At 33.6% G+C, this 18196-nt stretch overlaps 1 protein-coding gene across 1 annotated transcript; it reads right to left on the minus strand.

Moving 5' to 3' along the window:
* Positions 1-322: 322 nt before the first annotated feature.
* LOC129220865 (transmembrane protease serine 9-like) lies at positions 323-17391 on the minus strand. Its single transcript, XM_054855297.1, has 7 exons — positions 17383-17391; positions 15751-15787; positions 14383-14444; positions 6349-6437; positions 3792-4057; positions 2597-2661; positions 323-511 (listed from the first exon to the last, which is right to left on the minus strand). Exons 1-7 carry the CDS (start codon positions 17389-17391, stop codon positions 323-325), a joined length of 717 nt encoding a protein of 238 aa, XP_054711272.1.
* Between the last annotated feature and the right edge of the window lie 805 nt (positions 17392-18196).

Raw genomic sequence — 18196 nt, forward strand, 5'->3', positions numbered from 1 at the left:
ACGTGTCGGTAGTAATCTGTAAGTTGTGCAATAAAAAGTTGGTTATTTCCTTTTACTTCTCTGCACAAAGTTCTTTATTTATTACTTAAACCTAAATGGTTAAATTTGTTATGAGGACACCAGAACAAAAAACATGGAACAAAACATATTAAATTTTGTGTGCCGAGATATTATTTAAGCTAATCAGATCATCAGAAACACTTGTTTTGTTGTTCATAAGAAATGCCTAATTGTTAACTCTGAAGAAAAGTGGAATAAGTGTGAAAAACAAAAAAGCGTATGTTTTTTATAAATTTTTATTCTAGTCCGTAATTCCAGCAATTCATACAAAACAAATATCCTCGTCTTCTCCTACAGTCTGAATCAACCAGTCGTTATAAGCGGATGTGGCTGTATAAACCACAGGAACGTACGGTCTTCCACAGCCCAGAAAAGAACCAAATGACGTCACACCAATGGAAATGTTCCTTCCGCTTGGGTCATCGAACACCAAAGGGCCTCCGGAATCACCCTGAAATTAAAATTTCAATTAAAATGTAGGTAGATAACCATTGCAGACATCAATATATATATATATATATATATATATACATATATATATATATATATATATATATATATATATATACATATATATATATATATATATATATATATATATATATATATATATAATTAATTCGCACAAAGAACTCTTAGAATTACACTTTATATAATGTAGTATAATTTCAGTTTTTTAGCCATAACAGCATACATTATTACCGCCCCCCCCCCCCATCACTTCAAAAAAAAAAAAAGAACAAGTATACTGGGAAAATATTTTGAGGAAAGATAGTAAGTTTAAAGCAAATTTTAATAACATTGGTGAATGGAAGAATAAAAAAGTGAAAGGTAAAAAAAAAAAAGAACGTATTTCGATTCCACTGTTTTATTTTTTTCTATACTTAAAATTTTGTGGGTACGGCCAGCAAAACAATACTTACAAAGCAGGCTCCAGTAGGTCTGTTAGACACTACACAGACATGTTTATCTGTGATTGTAATCCCCATAAAACCGTAAAATAATTGGCAGGAACTTCTCTGCTGCACTCGCACAGTGGTGTACATCAATGTTTCAGGTGGCTCTTGGGCAACTGAAAGTGAAAGAAGTATGCATTTTAATGATGCACATGACGCATCAAATGATTGAGCAAAAATGAGAGACGGTTGATTTTTAGTTTATCTTTCAAACTCGATAAATATACAGCATAAGGGGCTGTCCATAAATGATGTCATAATTTTTTCCGAAATTTCTGACTCCCCTCTTCCGCTCTGTCACAAATTGTCACCCTTCACCATCCCTCCCTTTGCCACATGTCACGCTATTTTTTCAATAACATATTCTTATTTAAAATATATATATATATTTTGTCACACTTTTTGTTTACCCCCCTCATCCACTTGTCACAGTTTCATGAGCAGACTCAAAGAGTGAAAAATCTGTGGACATCCCCTAATCAAAAATTCGGCAAAAAAAAAAAAAAAAAAAAAAAAAAAAAAAAAAAAAAACGTTTTAATTGCCCAGCATGTGAAAGCATACCTAAATCAAAATCTTCGGTAGCATTCTAAGAGGAACTGGGGAGGGAGGATGGCAGAAAAGCGAAACGTCGAAACCTGTGATTTGATAAAAACAAAATTTTAAGTTAAATTTTTAAGTTTTACGAGCTTATTCAGATCATATTTAGTCGAAAGTGCAATCGTTATGGCCATTGGTACACATTTACAGGAGGGGGGTGATAGGGGGATACCAGTACCCCACCTGATACAATTTTGGAGTTGTTAACGTATTTCCTTTTATCAACTACTATTTCTATTTTCAAAGGAATCGTTTGCCATGATTCAAAAAGGTTCCTCACTTTTTTTACAGACATACTTATCTTACTTTCACCAATATTAAGGCTGCGGAAATTGGCTCAGTTTGAGGAGTTGTTTAAATAATTGATGTAGTAGGTTCAAAAATGAGAAAAAAATAACATGTTTTTGGAAGAAAAAAATGAATTTTACTGAGGATTTGGATGCAAAATGAAAAATACACAATTTGTGCGCATGCGAAAAATCGAATACAAAGCGTTTTTTCTTTCCTTTGATCGAAAATTGTTTTTTGGAGAAGATATAGTTTCCCCGGATAGCCAGCAATGAGGCTGGTCTTGACACCTTTGAGGCAAACAGTCAATGAGACTATTAATGAAGAACTTGAGTATTCTCTCCCCCTCTCCGAGAAGAGTAAGGGAAGTTCTTAGTGAGGTTTTGGGGATGGAAGTGAGGCCGTAACTCATCTGCATGGAATGTGCCAAACATTTTCTGTTGAATATGTTTGGTGAGGCTCATGTCTGGAGATCACGCTGGCTATTCTATTTGTGTGACTTCTTCCTCGAAAAGAAAAGCGTTCACCAAGTTAGCACTATGTGGCCATCAATTGTCCTCCATTAACGTGAAATCATTCAAGGACTAGAAGAGATCTGACAATCTCATCATTATATCAGTGGCCCCGCCTTCATTTCGAATGAGGAGGAGATCGGCGCGACCATGAATAGACCAACGGAGATACTAACATATACCATCAATTCCTCACCACGAAATCTGATTCTTCCATACACGAATACACGATTGCCTCTAGTTTCCTCTAGATGAAAATGCACATAGGTTGAACAGAAAAACAGGACTCGTCAGAGAAAGAAATACTGCTCCGTTCATTTCTTCTCCAGCTTTATTGTGAACTCCCTGGGGGCACAAAGATGTCCCGCTGTTGACCTAAGACATACCATTCATCTTCAAGCATATATACCAATAGCATGGAGCCAGTTTCAAATAATTTGAGTAGAAGCTGTTGTGACAGTAGCCAAGCGAAAGTGGTGCTGACGAAAAGGATTTCGGTCGCTCCCGAGTAATTAACTTTAAAGATAGATCTTCATAGTGCTGGAGGGGAGGGGGGGGGGCACATCTATGAATTTGCCCTGATCATCGTTTTGCAATTCCATTCCCCGAAAAACGGTTACTGATCCTGAAAATCACACATTGGGAAGCTTCAGAGGCTTCTGCTACTACGGCTTGTTTTTGCCCCTTCTCTTAAACCGACCAATAAAGTCTCCAAGATTCTGATTTGGTCAAATGACTTCATTAAAGAATCGCACTCACTGACACATAGCATTTACTGCATGTCGATCATTATTTTCCACTTTCAAGTGCAATTTCAATTGGGAGCATAAGACAAGATCACCCAAGAAAGATTTACAGCATAAAAAGAGGCTATCACAACCCGGACACGGGTGGGAATCGAACCCACTACTTCCAGTGACATTCTTCTTTTATTTTCGGCACAAATAATTTCGCTCAAACCATTATTCAACGTAAAACATAATATTGCTTAATTTAACTGTTTTGAGCAGTGTAATAGTACTAAAATCTCTTATCTGTGTAGGGAAAAGCGCAACGAAATCCCGGATTTTCTGCCACGATTTTATTCGATGCTACTCAATGGAAAATATTTAACATCAATTACAATCATTATGTTTAACACTATGCTTTGCATTTTCCTTCATAGAAATGAAAAAACAACGTATATATTCATTTTTGTTGCTTAAATTCAACATCTTTGGTATTCTGTCCTTTGTTTTAGTACGACAGCATACTAAAGCATTTACTTTTTATTGTCATAACATTTTGTGCTTAGCTGCCTATTTCTATTATCTCTTTCAAATATAATTATTCATACTTTTTTGATTTAGCAGTGCGTATGATTTTTTTTTTATTTACCTGTTGATGTAACTCCCCATCCCACAGAGATGACGTTCTCTCCTTCGAATTCTCTGCCAGCAGCTGGAAGACAAATACGTTGAATGTTGTTGCTGTATTCCACGGGTTGAGTTGTTCTGAAAACTGCTATGTCGTACTCAGATGTCCCATCACCATATTGGGGGTGTGGCCTCACCTCGCTGAATTCGATTCTAGTATCAGGACCTTCCCTACGAATGTTTCCGATGATACCGTAGAAGGCGGACGCGGGCTGGACATCGTTGCCTCTGCGAATGAAAATTCACCAATTATGTCATTGTTATTACATGGGTCAAATCCTTAACTGCAACTTAAGCTTTAAGGAATAAACTATCAACACTACTATTTTCGATTTTGCAATTTGATGAATTATGTTGAAAACGAAATCACTTTTGAAGTAGGGAAGGTCAGCCATAACGGACACTGCGCGCTAAAGAGTATGTCCGAATAGAGTAATCGGTTTACCGGTGACTAACCAGGCGCGCTCAGACCTACCGGTCGTTGAAACTAATCAAAACATTGGCGATTACAGCGGTCCAAGACCCCTCTTCTGGCGTAACGATTTACCAAAATAGCCCTTTAACCGCTGTTCCTCTGAATAGCAATCGCATGTTAATCGAAGTCATTTGTTTTCGTATTTTTTAATCTCAAAAAAGGATTTTGGCGAAATTAACGAATTGTTTGCGTCTTAGATGGAATAAAGTTTCAATTAAAATAGCTCGGTTGTGGATTTTACGCTTGGTGATTTGTCTAGAGCCGTCTTTATAATGTGCTTGTTTACATTTGCACAGTGTTAAGTGATGGACATTTACTTCGCTAGTTATGCCTCATTTATGTGAAATGTCATTTTTGTTTCGGTCGCTATTATTGTGAAACATATTCCTGAATATAATGTTTAGTTTTGCTAATCGATATATTGTGAAATAGCTTTTGTTACCTTTTTGTGATGTTGTTACTGAATCGTGCGTATCTTGAGTTTCATATGTTTTGGAATGAAAATGATGCATTTTGAGCTTGAGAATTTTATTCAAGTGATTTGTTCCTGTCAACTCTATATGAATGATATGGATTTATACTTCGTTTTAACTAGTTGGATCGTTGCACAGTCAGAAGTGTTTTATAAATTTGTTCTGCCTTGCAAACGATCTTACTGGCATGTTGACATTTTAAATGCTGAATTTCCATGAGAGCATGAAGCTACAAGTACTGAAAATTCGTTTACATAACTTCAAAACAGTTTCAGAAGAAAATTATTTTAATGAATGTTTCAGTAGAAAAGTATTACCTTTCGAAAGGTAAACACATCTGATAAAGGCTTGTGTTGTAAATTAAATCTGATTAAAGTACTTCACTGTAAATATTGATGTTGTCAAGGTCTGTTCAAGAATAAAGCTCCTTAAGAATTTGCTACAAGAAAATTTTAGTGTGCGACATAAACTCAAAATTACCTTGTTCTGCTATCTGTAAAAAATGAGTAAAATATTAAAACTGCTGAGTTATAAGTAGACTCCTCAGCCCCATCTTTTGATGAATATCCATCTTTTTTGTTGTTTTCCTCTACCTTGATCTTTTAATTATAATACTCTAAACTTGACGAATTTTGTTCGGAATGAAAGTGTTTAGAACTGTTTCTCGAGAACCTCTCTATACTGAAATTTAAATTTTCTTGGCATTTACAGCATTAATTCAATGTTGTCCATTTTACAAAAACCTCTGTATCTCAAATTTAGTTTGCTGTTTTTTGAATTCAATCCCCAGCGATCTTTATCAACGGTAAAACTTAGTGACAGAAAGCATTTCCCCCTGGTATTAGCAGTCACATACATTACAAGTATTATGGAAAAAGTTGACCCCTCTGAAGAAAACATGCCCAACTATCTGCAATACTTCAGTCTTTTGATCTCCTGAACTAAGGTAAGTGCTTTGAATTTATTAGCGTTAAATTTACCTTTGTGTTGATAAAATTAGTTATTACAAAAACATCATGTATTATTTCAAGTGTGATTAAAAGTGCCGTCCAAAAATTTTCGCGCATCAAGTTGTATACTGCGATTTCCCACTCTTTCCTTTCTTTTTTGATTTAGTTTCACCTAGAAGACGTTCTGAAGCTGACTTACCCTATTGGAATCAACCGAAAGGAGTGAATAAGCTCCAAAACTACTGGACCGATTTTAACTGTTTTTTCTCTAATAGAAAGCTACATTATCAGGAAGTAACATAGGCTATAATTTATTTCTAAAACGCTTAGTCTAAAAAAGTTATTTAATGTTTTATAAGATTTTTAGCGGTTTTTAGCACTTTTTACCCCACGGACCCCGAACCAATCGCGCCAGAAAAATATTTCTTGTACTAAAATGTAGGATATGTAATTTAAATTGCTCAGTAATAAGATGCTATGAAGATAAACTGGGAATTAAATGCTGCTAAAATATTTTGCAGAATACATTTGGATGGTATTTAAATTCAAAATATTACAGCATTTTATTGCAAGTTTAAACATTTAGTTAATGTCATTATTCCAGTGCATAGTTATACTTACGATTGCACGCAGTGAGCAGCTGTCATAACTATGTTGGGTGATATTAAAAAGGAAGTGCATATGAATCTTCCTTGGCGATGAAGTGCTACCTACCAAAGGAAAAAAAAACTGTTGAAGTGTTTTCATACATATGGTACTTATACAGTCAATTAACGTCCCTTCGAACCAAGTGCCTTTGAACCAATTTCGCACTAGATTGCTTTATATATATATATATATATATATATATATATATATATATATAGTATACAGCGTATTACATAAAAAATGGCGAAACTTTAAGAAGTAACAGTACGGATTCAAATCAACAACTTTCATCGGAGAAAGCATAGTCGGAATTAAAACACAACAATGCGCGTTTAGAAATTCGACCCATGCTACCGCTAAAATTCCACTTCTGTTGTAAAGAATAACGACAGTTGTAGCAAGTATATTTAATAATACGCAGTTGAAGAACTGGTGGGAAAATTTTCGCCTCGGTTCATTTACAGATCCCACTGTATACTGTATAATAGGGTGGATCGAAAAAAACGAAATTTTGAATCTTAATTTGGAATACCTGCCAAAAGCTGTGCATGTGTAAGTACAACACACATGTAAAATATTATTAACTTTGAACAACTCTTTGAGGGTCCTACCTAGGCTTGAATTTCTCCAAAATTAGAAAAAAAGGTCAATTTTATCAAAATTTTTATGAAAATACTAGTGTTTAAAATTTTTGTTATAATACGGTTAAAATGCTTCCTTTGAACACTCTTTTCATGTATCTTCACAATTATTTACAGTCTTTGCACCATTAAGTTTGGACATAAGCCGTTAAATTTCGCGAAATTAACCAAAAACTGATTTTTTTAAGCTTTTTTGCACGTTGCAATATTTCTTCTTTTAAAGCCCAGTTTTCTTTTTTACAACACCTGTACAAATGCAGTTTTAAACGGAAGTGAAGTTAAACTTTATTACATTAACAGCCCAGCATCCACTAAAAACAGGTGGCTGCATTTCAAGTTCCATTCTACCTTTTCCATCTGCTGAGTCACATGTATTAAGTATAAATGCATCTCACCAAAAACATTCTGTAAAAAACTAGCCATGTCTCGATGGAGCTGCTTGTTTATCTCTAAAAAGTAGTGAAATCTAGACAAAGTCATGACAAGTCTAAGGTTCCTTACTGCGATTTCTTTATTATTATAGTTAATGTTGTGTGACTTGGCCGTTAGACATTCTTTATACCTTAGTGGGTACAGGTCAATTTTGTTTACACGTTTTCCAAGTGGCAATTTTCCATCGTCAATGGTTAGCGGTTCTGGCGAAAGATTGGTGCAATGGTGTCATGGAGCACCTGGTTTTGTACCCTTGTGTACCCTTTAACGGCCAAGTCACACAACATTAACTATAATAATAAAGAAATCGCAGTAAGGAACCTTAGACTTGTCATGACTTTGTCTAGATTTCACAACTTTTTAGAGATAAACAAGCAGCTCCATCGAGACTTGGCTAGTTTTTTACAGAATGTTTTTGGTGAGATTTCACTTCTTTTTGTAGAAACATTTAATTTGTATAATGTTCGAGTAGACTAAAGTTAGGCTAGATTAAATTAGAAGATGTGTCTTACTACGCTGGACTTTTGCAATGACAGTCGATTTTTTTATGTACCAATAGTAGAAGGGGGCATTACCATATCTCTAATACACCTGAGGGTTCTTCATTAGATACTTCAGCTTTCGATTTTTGACATCAAATGAAGCGGTCCGCCAAGTTGAATATTTTTTGTAAAGGCGCTATGTCGATCTCTAATAGTTTGGTTGGGCTCTTGTGTTTTCTAATCAGGGTCACTCTAGATCTTCAATTAGCCTAGTTTTTATAGTTTTCCCTTTATGTGGCCATCAAACCCTAACTCTGTACCGAATTTCATCTCTCTGAGTTTATGGGAAGTACTAGTTCTATTTTGATGATCATGAGTGAGTGAGTGAGTGAGTGAGTGTCATAAATGCGAAACTTTGCTTTCGCTTAACTTCGGAACTAAATGACCTACAGACTTGAAATTTCGGATTTTAAGTATGTGGTTATAGCTTACTGGATGACGAAACTTTCTGCGTTCTAGTCTCATCAGAAGATTCTCAAATAAGAGCCCTGAAAATGCGGGGAAATGGTTCCAGTAAAGGATGGTACGGCAGTGTTTGCTTCGCGCTCGACTTGGCGGGGGCACTGCCGTGCCCCCAAATTACTCATCTTACGTTAGAAGTAAACTATCAATATGATTTAGTTGTATTAACTAAAAAACATAGAGAGAAGTGCATTGGTTACAAAGAATGTATGTTTACTCACACTCAGTCGCTCTGACATATAAGCATAATATTTCACAAAATGGACTTGAAAAGTATCAGTTAGTTAAAGCCACAGAAAATAATCAGTTCGTCACATCCATTCATGAAACTTCTTCAAAATCATTTTTTGATTCAAACGATGACATGATACTTCGAGATTTGATTTTTGCTCTTATGAAGCCATCTCTTGCCGATTGACTAATCACAAAGAAGCTTCTTTCACCATATTAGCACAGCGTTCTACCATCTGAGTGTGACAGGAGAACTAAACGAACGCAAAATTGGCGTTGGTGTTTTCAATCTATTGTTGAAGACTTTCATTAGATATGACAGCTAAAATTGGAGAGATGTGGCAGTTATTGCGCATTCTTGCCGGTTGATAACATCAGAGTAGTCTGATGCATTAAAGTTAATCCTTGAATTATAGAATTCTCTTATTTCTTCATGAACAGAAGCCACTTGTCAGGCCTTCAAAATTTTCGCAAAGCCATCAGTTCTCTGATGTACTTTATTCAACAGTAATCACTGGAAAGATTTACACGTTCATTTTCACTTACGTAACGAGATCCTGTAATAACACTGATGAGAAACAGCAAAGTTTTGTTTCAATTCCAGAAGAAGAAAAATTTGCAACGGCTATACTACCACCAACAGAGTCATCAACATTTTTTGGTGTTGATGTCACTTCAAAAGTGGAACAAATGAGGCTTTCTCTGCCAACGTTATCAAGAGTGTGCTAACAGTACGGCATTTCTGATTGATGTGCGATGTGCTGCAGCAATTGCTTCAGAAACAGTACAGGATTGTGGTACTGTGTCAAATAATTATCGCTCTAAAGTCGTTGATAGGAATACAATTTGAAGACAGCGACAGAAGTGTCACAGGTGTCACAGACGAAGTACGTTCTTCTCTTCAAAACCTCCCAGCTAAAAAAAATCTGCAGAAAATCTTTTTAAAAAATCTGCAGAAAATTTAACCATATTTGGAACATGCTTTCTAAAGAAAATCTGCAGATTTTATCAGTAGATTTTTTGCAGAAAGCGTGTTCCAAATATGCTCAAATTTTCTGCAGATTTTTTTTCTGCAGATTTTGTGAAGAATGCATGTTTCAAATATGCTTAAATATTCTGCAGAAAATCTGTAGATAAACTGCAAAAAATGTACCCAGCAAATTAAAAATAGTAGATAACAATTAATAACAAATGAAATTAATGCAATAAAAATACGAAAACATTTTTAATTTTAAGTTTCGACATTTCTTTAATAAAAATGAGTAAATTCACTGCAGAGTGGTGTTTCATGTTTGTTTAATAAAACATATAATTAAAACTTGAACTACTCCTCCAAAATGAAAATTCAAATTTTATTAAATTGGAGCTTATGCAAATTGAAATAATTAAACCAAATTTGTCACAAAAATACATCGCTATGATTGTAAAATTAGTATAAAGTTTCAAGACGAAATAATAAATAGAACTATTTGTAAAAATTAAAAATTTCGAAAAATTCCTCCAAATCGACCACGTGGTAGTTAAAGTAATTAAGTTAATTAGGCTGGTTATTATTGAGACATCGTAACACAATTTTTTTTATTAATAGATATTGACAACGTAAATGTTCGCTCAAAATTTTAAGTCAATCGGTGAAAAAGTTAAAATTTCAAAAATTAAAAACCTCCGATTAGGCATAACATTTCAAACTAACCCTAATATACTATACAGTTATTAAATAAAAGTTAATTTAATCAAATAATAATTGTTGAATTTTAAAGTGTCTTACCTTTTTGTGAACCGAGGCATGAATCCAATATTTTTTTATGGGTTTCCAATGATGAAACTTGAAATTTCCCTAACTATTTGTTTCCGTGACGGAGCAAAAAAACAATGCGCGTCACCTGGTCGAGGGGTCATCTACTCTCGTAGCCTTGTGGCACCCGAATATTGCGGGACGGACCGAGGCCTCCTTGGACGGTAAGAGGCTTGGCGTTCGGTGCGTTTGTACTCATTACATTCGGTGCGTTTGTTGAGAACATTATTTCAAGTCATATTTGTTCTTATTTAATTTCAATTTCCTGATTTTTCTCCAAGTGAGACTAATTTGACTCTGTTCTAATCCGTATCCTTCTTGAAATTGACATTTTTGAAAGCCCTTTCAAACCATGTAATAACTTGCGTTATTCAATATCGTTTTGTTTCCAAAAAAAAAAAAAAAAAAAAAATAAATAAATAAATAAAAAATGATGTATTGTAATTTCACTCTTATTTGATTTGAATCACGCACTTATATTAAAATTGATTTTCATGTCATATTATTTATATAATACAATAAACAGACATTTTTTATTTGGTAAATGTTTCAAACGTGTTGAAATGCTTTTAAATTTCAATTTAAGTTATCAAAATATAAATCAAAGTTCTTGGGGGGAAAGTTTAAGTTATTTATTACTGATTTTAATTAGAAAAACAAAAAAATGTTTAATTTTCTAAAAAATATAAAAAAATATAAAAAAAATTTAAAGTGTGAAAAACCTTTATGCTGTAATAAAACTTTGAAAAATAATTTAAATTGAAATTCGGATTTCTTTTTGATGACCATGAAATATCTACAAACGTGCGAACTATTTAGAGGAAACTGTAAGAGAATTTTTTATGTAGATTTTCTGTAGATCTAATTGAAATTTGCAAATAGAAAATTTGCAGATTTTTTTTTACTTTCAAAAAATCTGCAGAATATTAAGAGAAAACTAAAAAGAAAACTTTTTTTGTGTGGATTTTCTGCAGATTGTTTTGAAGATAAAATGCAGATTTTGCTTGTCTTCTAAAAATCTGCAGAAATCTTGAAAAATACTTCAAAAAAATTTTTTTTCTGCAGATTTTCTGAAGATTATTTTTAGCTGGGCTGCAAGCTAGAAGTGAAAGGGTTTGAGAAGTATTTTTCGACAGCCGAAAAGACAAAACTATGACAAAAAGAAATGGTTGGAGACAGATACCATCGAAGAACCATAAGCGAGGAATCCATGGTTGAAAAATCCAATTCTCTTTATATGGGTCATGTGATGCTAACTTCTGGAACGGGAAAACTTGTCGCTAAAGCAATGTGATTTTTGTACAGAAAATTTGTTTAAGCCTTAAGGATCTTTTAGCTTTTAGCTGTGATGACATGGTCACGAATACCAGAAAAAAAAACGGTGCAATTGCGGCCATTGAGAATAAAATTGGACATCCTGTCCCATGGTTAATCTGCAAACTGCATATGAGCAGCCTTTGCGTCACCTGTTCACATTACTTGATGGTGAAACTGCTGGTCCATGCGAATATTCGCAGGACCAATAGGTAATTTGCTAAACAAATGCGACAATTAACCACTAGTCCAGCTTGAAGAAATTACGCTCCTTGTCGTAGGTGCTGGGCTGTTAATATAACAAAGTATAATTTCATTTCCATTTAAAACTGCATTCTGTACATTCATTGCAAAAAAATTGGACTTTAAAAGAAAAAATATTGCAATGTGCAAAAAGGCTTGAAAAAAGTCAGTTTTTGGAAATTTCACGGAATTTTATGAACTTGTGTGTGAATCTAATACTGCAAAGAATGTAAATAATTTTGAAGATACATGAAAAGCGTGTTAAAAGGAAACATTTTAATGGTATTAGAGTAAAAATTTTGAACTTTATTATTTTCATAAAAATTTTGGAAAATTGACCTTTTTTCTTATTTTTGGAGAAATGCCTTGGTAGGACCCTTAAAGAGTTATTCAAACTTGATAACATTTTACATGTGTAATGTTCTTACACATGCACAGCTTTTGGTGGGTATTCCAAATTAAGATTTGAAATTTCATTTTTTTCAATCCACCCTACTGTATAACTGTCGATCGTCCTATGTACCAACCTATCTCTACCAAATCACATCTTTTAGCACGAAGCCTTTTGCCATGTTGCCTTTAGATAATATGGAAAATGATTTTCATGAACGGAAATGCAAATGGAAATGTTTCAGTGCCTCAACGATTGTACGGAAAGCAATGTAAGGTTGTCGATTAGTGGTTGCCAGTCATCAACGGGCGATCATTTTATTGAAAATGACTAGCGAAAAATCTAGTCTCAGTCGCTAAAAGTGGCGTCCATATGTTTCTTTTATTTTTTAAAGATCGTACCTTATATCGTGCTACGGGAACATGCTTTCAACCCTGAGACGTGCAGCGCATCAGCCAACTCCACCGTGGCAACATAATTCAAAGTAAAATCCCTTATGTTATTTATTTATTTACTTTTTTTGCGCTGAGTACATTTAAAAAAAAGGAAAAAGAAAAGAAAAGATGACGGCTACCAAAAGCCAAAAATGGTTACATTTTTTGTGGCTCTGGTAGTCAGAGACTACTATTCAGATTTCCTAGTACCGAGCTTTAGAGCAATGTCTAATAACTTTGTGGTATAACCTGTCCTATAGATTGGAATAAGTAGTCCTGTAACTTAGGCGCCGCGTTCACAAGATCTTTTATTCCTCGATTTCTTTCTGTTTTTTTATGAACAGCTGAAGGCTGTACTAGGTATGCATGAGATTCACACTGAACCTTAAGACCAGATTGTTGTCACTGTAGGGAAAGTAGTCAATATATCTGACAGAAATTTCTCCAATGTTTTTTCGCATCTGCACCCAGGAATGCGGAGTTGGAGTCGGATTGATGTTGGGGCAAAGGAATCGGAGTCATCATTTCCTCTCCGAGTCCGTAGCTCTGCCACGGCTGCGGCGTCGGAGTCGTACTTATTTTTAAGTGAAATATTGTTGAAATCAGGAGTCGGAGATGGAGAACTGCTTTAAAATAAAAGGAGTCAGAGTTGGTTATTTTTACTCTGACTCCATCGCCTTGTTTTTTCTCTTTAATCTTAAAACAAAATTCATTTGACGAGAAATTATTTTTTTAGTTTATTGGTACATTACAATTATTTCTACTGTTAGTCTTTCTTCGAGCAATTCACAAAAATATTTTTTTTTTGTTTTTTGTTTTTTGCCTCTTAAGGCAAAATTTATTTAAAGAAACAGTAGTAGTTTTATTCAGTCTATGGTACATTTAAATTATTTCTAAAGTCACTAGACGCTTACAAACAATTACGTGCGAAATTTCTGCCAAAAAAGGACGAAGAAATAAAAGAAATATTTTCGACTGAAGTAATAAATTCTTTGTTCTAGGTCTAACTGTCTTGGTTTTAAAGCAATCAATATGCATTATTTCGTGTTTATAAGTGCGACTAGTTTCTCAGAATATTTTACACAAACTGGCAACAACTTCGTTTTGTAATTACTAGAGACGCATAAAAACTAAATATAAGAGATAGATGACGAATGACTGAAAGTAGCGAGTACGTTTAAGAGTTTGCGACGGATTGTTGCTTCCAATGTAAGTTACAAACTACTATTGAACTGAGATTCATTCCTTTCAGAATTGGTCGATAAATGTCGCTTATATGTTAAACATAAAAAATAAATAAATATAAACTTAATAAAAAGAATTTAAAAAAAGATAATTTCGGGAAAACTCCATTTTTCATATGCGTATGATAGTTTTCAAAAGTTACCTTTCTTACTAATTTAACAGTTCAAGAGCAACTAGATTTAACTTGTAATCATTTCAAAAAATAATGAGATGTTTTAGGTATAATGTTAGTACATTGCATTTAACGTTTTAAAGAGCAAAAAAGGTTTTTCACTACCGTGTAAGGAAATTCTCCTTCTCTCGCTTCTTTACCATTTACGATTCTTGGCACAAGTTCGTCTAAGAAAGAGAAAATAAATTTAGTAATATTAAATCATGCATAGATCTGAAAATGGTATATGGTTCTTTCCAAACGTCTGCAAAGAGTTTAAAAAAAATAAAATTGTAGAAGAGAAAAATGTGATTGATCTCGTTTTATGAATGTTAACATTATAATTATTTTTTTTACAAAACAGCAACATAGATTTTTTTTTTTTTTGCGTTGTATTTTATATCGTATATTCCGCACATTTCACTATATTCTTTGTTTTTTTACAAAAGTTTTGTTTAGAAACACAAGTTTTGATGTATGATAATTTCGTTAATATCATGCTTTCTGTCATGTGTTTTTAGAAGTAGTTTTTGAAGGAAATATTCTTTTTTATAAAAAAGCTGTAAGTTATGCCCTCAAAGGCTCAGGCAGAATGACAAGCATATACCGACAGCCTGGTTGTGGCATCCATGGACAGCATTTTCCTCCATGTTATGGACTCGTTAATCTGGAATAGTAAGTGTCAAAGAGCTGGAAACGGATGTTCTCTCATTTAAACTGAGATTACATTCAACCTGATAGCTAATTTATCAGCGAGAGTCCGCAAGGAATGGTGCAGTTCAATTGGAAAAATGAAGACAAACGTTGTAGGTAATAATCCTAACTATCTAACCCTAATTGGGTTTATAACTTAAACTTTTACCATCATTTTACGAGTTGAGCCACAGCATAGCTGCAGAAACTCTGACTTGCGTGGTAAATCAATTTTAGTTTTCAGTGTGAAGGTAATCTCAGTTTCAGTGAGAAGACATCTGCCGCCAGCTCGTTTATTGACTATTCTAAACTGAGGAGTCCGTAACAAGGACGAAAATGCAGTATGTGGGTGTCTTAACCGGGATGTCGGTGTATGCTTACTATTCGTTTTATATAATGTTGCCAAAATATAAAATTATGCTATGTTTTGCTCACTTTGTACCCGCACAGTTTTGTTTTATTTCTATTAATAAACGCACTTTGTTTATTCACTCCACTATGCATTTTTAAAGATGCTTGAATAATATATTGTCAACGGCACAATTATTGAATTTATTATGTGTTTGGGGAAAATAAAAAGTAGGAAAATAATAGTTTTAATAAAAATTGGACAAATTCAAAATTAAAAAGCAAACAACATTTTTACATATGCTTTAATTGTAGTCCTCTCTCCATGTATTATTCTACATTTATGTGATCTATTGTAAATGTTGATAATAAGTTTTCCTTTTATTGCATCATTTTCAAATTTCAATGATGAGATTATGTATTTTAACTAGATTAATTCACAAATTAATTTACCTGGTTTATTCTCAGATTCTTCAGATACACTTGGTGCCTAAAACAAAATTTTGTGATTCAGCATTTCTAAAAACAGTTTAAAAAGTTGCATTTCTGAAAAAACTTTTTCTGAATCGAGTTTAATATTTTTTTATTTATTGAACCTCATTCGCTTTTAAGCATAAAAAAACAACAGTTATGAGCAACGAAGTGTTTTTTTCTTCTGAATATTATTTTTTTCTCCTAAAAAATATATATTTTTATAAATGTACATTTTAAAGAAAATTAAAATAGAAAAATGCATTTCATATACCAAATCCTTAAGTTATTTATTTAGTATTCGTGGAATATTGTATTTTCGCGTTAAAATGCGCTTCCAGGTTAGGTTTGCCTCAACTATGGAAAAAGTTCGACGGCTCCATTATTGGCAGTTCACCCCGTATTTGACGAAGTTTTTGTTTTGACAAGAATCCATATAGAATATTACGTTAGTACCGTATTTGTCAAATGTATTTCCTTCTGTACTACCTCACAGAATAGTGCTTCATAAAAATCGAATAGATAATTTAGAAAAAGAAGAGTGAGAGAGAGAAGAGCTAGTGTGTCAAAATATTTTAAGAGTTTGAACCCTTGGATACGCACCAGGAGTAGAAACACATTTTTTAGCATTCATGACTAATTTTTTAGCTTTTGGAAAATAAGTAAAAAATAGGTCAAAGAGATGGTGAAAGTTGAAGATTTTCTCTCTTATCAACATTTTTGAAATCTGAGATAACGCTGGATTACTGGAGCAAATGCCGTGTAAAACCTGATCTAGATTTAGGACATATACTAATCTGTCCAAAATTATCGTACTGCTGTTCTTCCTATCTTTTTGAGGCATTCTTCAGAAATTCTGAAAAACGAACAATGATTTTGAAACTTTTAATTTCTGAGTTTCAGATGTTCTAAAATGAAGCGTTTGTTAGCACTGCCACAACCTGCTTTGATAAGAAAATGTGCGCTTGTAAAGTATGTATGACATAGAAGATTTTAATGCACTTAATGTATCGTCTGTTGTTACTGTTGTTTCAGTTTGAGGTTTAAGTAGTGCCATTAACCGTAGAATTAATGAAAATTGGATATCATGCGGAATTTCTGTAGTTATTTGAGAAATATCTTACAGGTAAGCAGATGTTGGAAAATTACCAAAGTGAGTATAAAATTCGGTGAATGACATTTAAATCATAATTTAAGTAATTTTATTTTATCAGTTCTGTGCACATCAATTAGTTAAATTTTGTTAGTTTTGATTCTTGATAGAGATTTAAAGCATAGTAAAAGAGAGGAGAGAAGGATTGGCGGATTTTCCTATCAATATTTTTTATTCATTATCCCCTACTTATTTATAGATGTAAATAGTTAGATGATAAACTTAAACGTTTTAGTATATTTAAAAAAATATATACAGCATTTGAATATAGAATAATTCTATTACTTTTGACTAATTACGGATTAAGGGCTATCCATAAAAGAAGCCTTACTCATTTCTACATTTGACAACATTTTGACACCCTACCTGCTTTGTCACATCCACTCCTCCCTCTTTTGTCACGTTCACGCTATTTATCAAAAACATATCCTTATAAAAATGCGTAATGTCACACTTCTTACCTCCTCCATCACGCTTTTCATAAACTGTAACATTTTTACGTCCCCCCCCCGTCCCCCCGTTAAAGCGTGACATCATTTGTGGACTGCCCAAGAATTTCGTCCCATTTTTACGTCTTGTGTGTGGTTTGGGTGGGGGGGGAGATACTTTTGTAGATTAAAGGCTAACCAACAAACATCTAAATGAGAAGGGTTAACATTAAAAGAAAAGACTGCTCTGCTGGTTTCCCCAACCAATTACCCAGGCAGCAATTTCATGATAAAATCGTCCTATTTTTTGTATCAGGTATCTGTCGAGGAAAATAAACCACTTGCAAACGAACTCGAGCAAGTCGAAGTTCCTGTAGTCAAAAAAGAAGTACTCCCCTCTGCGAAACAGGAAGTACTTTAAAACGCACGTTGGACACTCATTGGAAAATTAGCTGAATTAACACATTAATTTAGTTGAGAAAACAGGCATCAACTGCTGAAAAAAAACGAGTACTTTTCGTATCTTTTTAAAACTTAAATAAAACAAAAAAGTCGAATGCTGACAATGAGTTGCAATATCATTCAATGTCAATAGAGCATGTGAAATCTTTTGAACTTTTTAAGTCCATTTAAATAATGAGCAAGTTTTCTTCAGTCATAAGTACTGCTTTTAGTCACTGAAATCGGTAAATTAAGCGAAAAAACCCCCAGAATATACTTTAATTTTTCCAACATTTAATTTTTGATTAATTTTTAAAATGTCTGTTTTTTAAACCAAAATGTTTCATCGTGTGACGTCACAAATGATAAAAGCCATCTTGAATCGGAGTGCGTAGTTGTCTATTCT

This window comes from Uloborus diversus, chromosome 4 (assembly GCF_026930045.1).
Source record: "Uloborus diversus isolate 005 chromosome 4, Udiv.v.3.1, whole genome shotgun sequence".
NCBI classification, from domain to species: domain Eukaryota; kingdom Metazoa; phylum Arthropoda; class Arachnida; order Araneae; family Uloboridae; genus Uloborus; species Uloborus diversus.

Bases quoted from the DNA above. Each gene is read 5' to 3' on its own strand.
- LOC129220865 (XM_054855297.1), bottom strand. The intron at 6,438-14,382 runs GTAGTGAAAAAC...TTCCTTTGGTAG, and splicing joins AAGGAGAATTTCCTTACACG to GTAGCACTTCATCGCCAAGG. The intron at 512-2,596 runs GTATATGTTAGT...TTTTAATTTCAG, and splicing joins TTCGTGGTGAGGAATTGATG to GGTGATTCCGGAGGCCCTTT.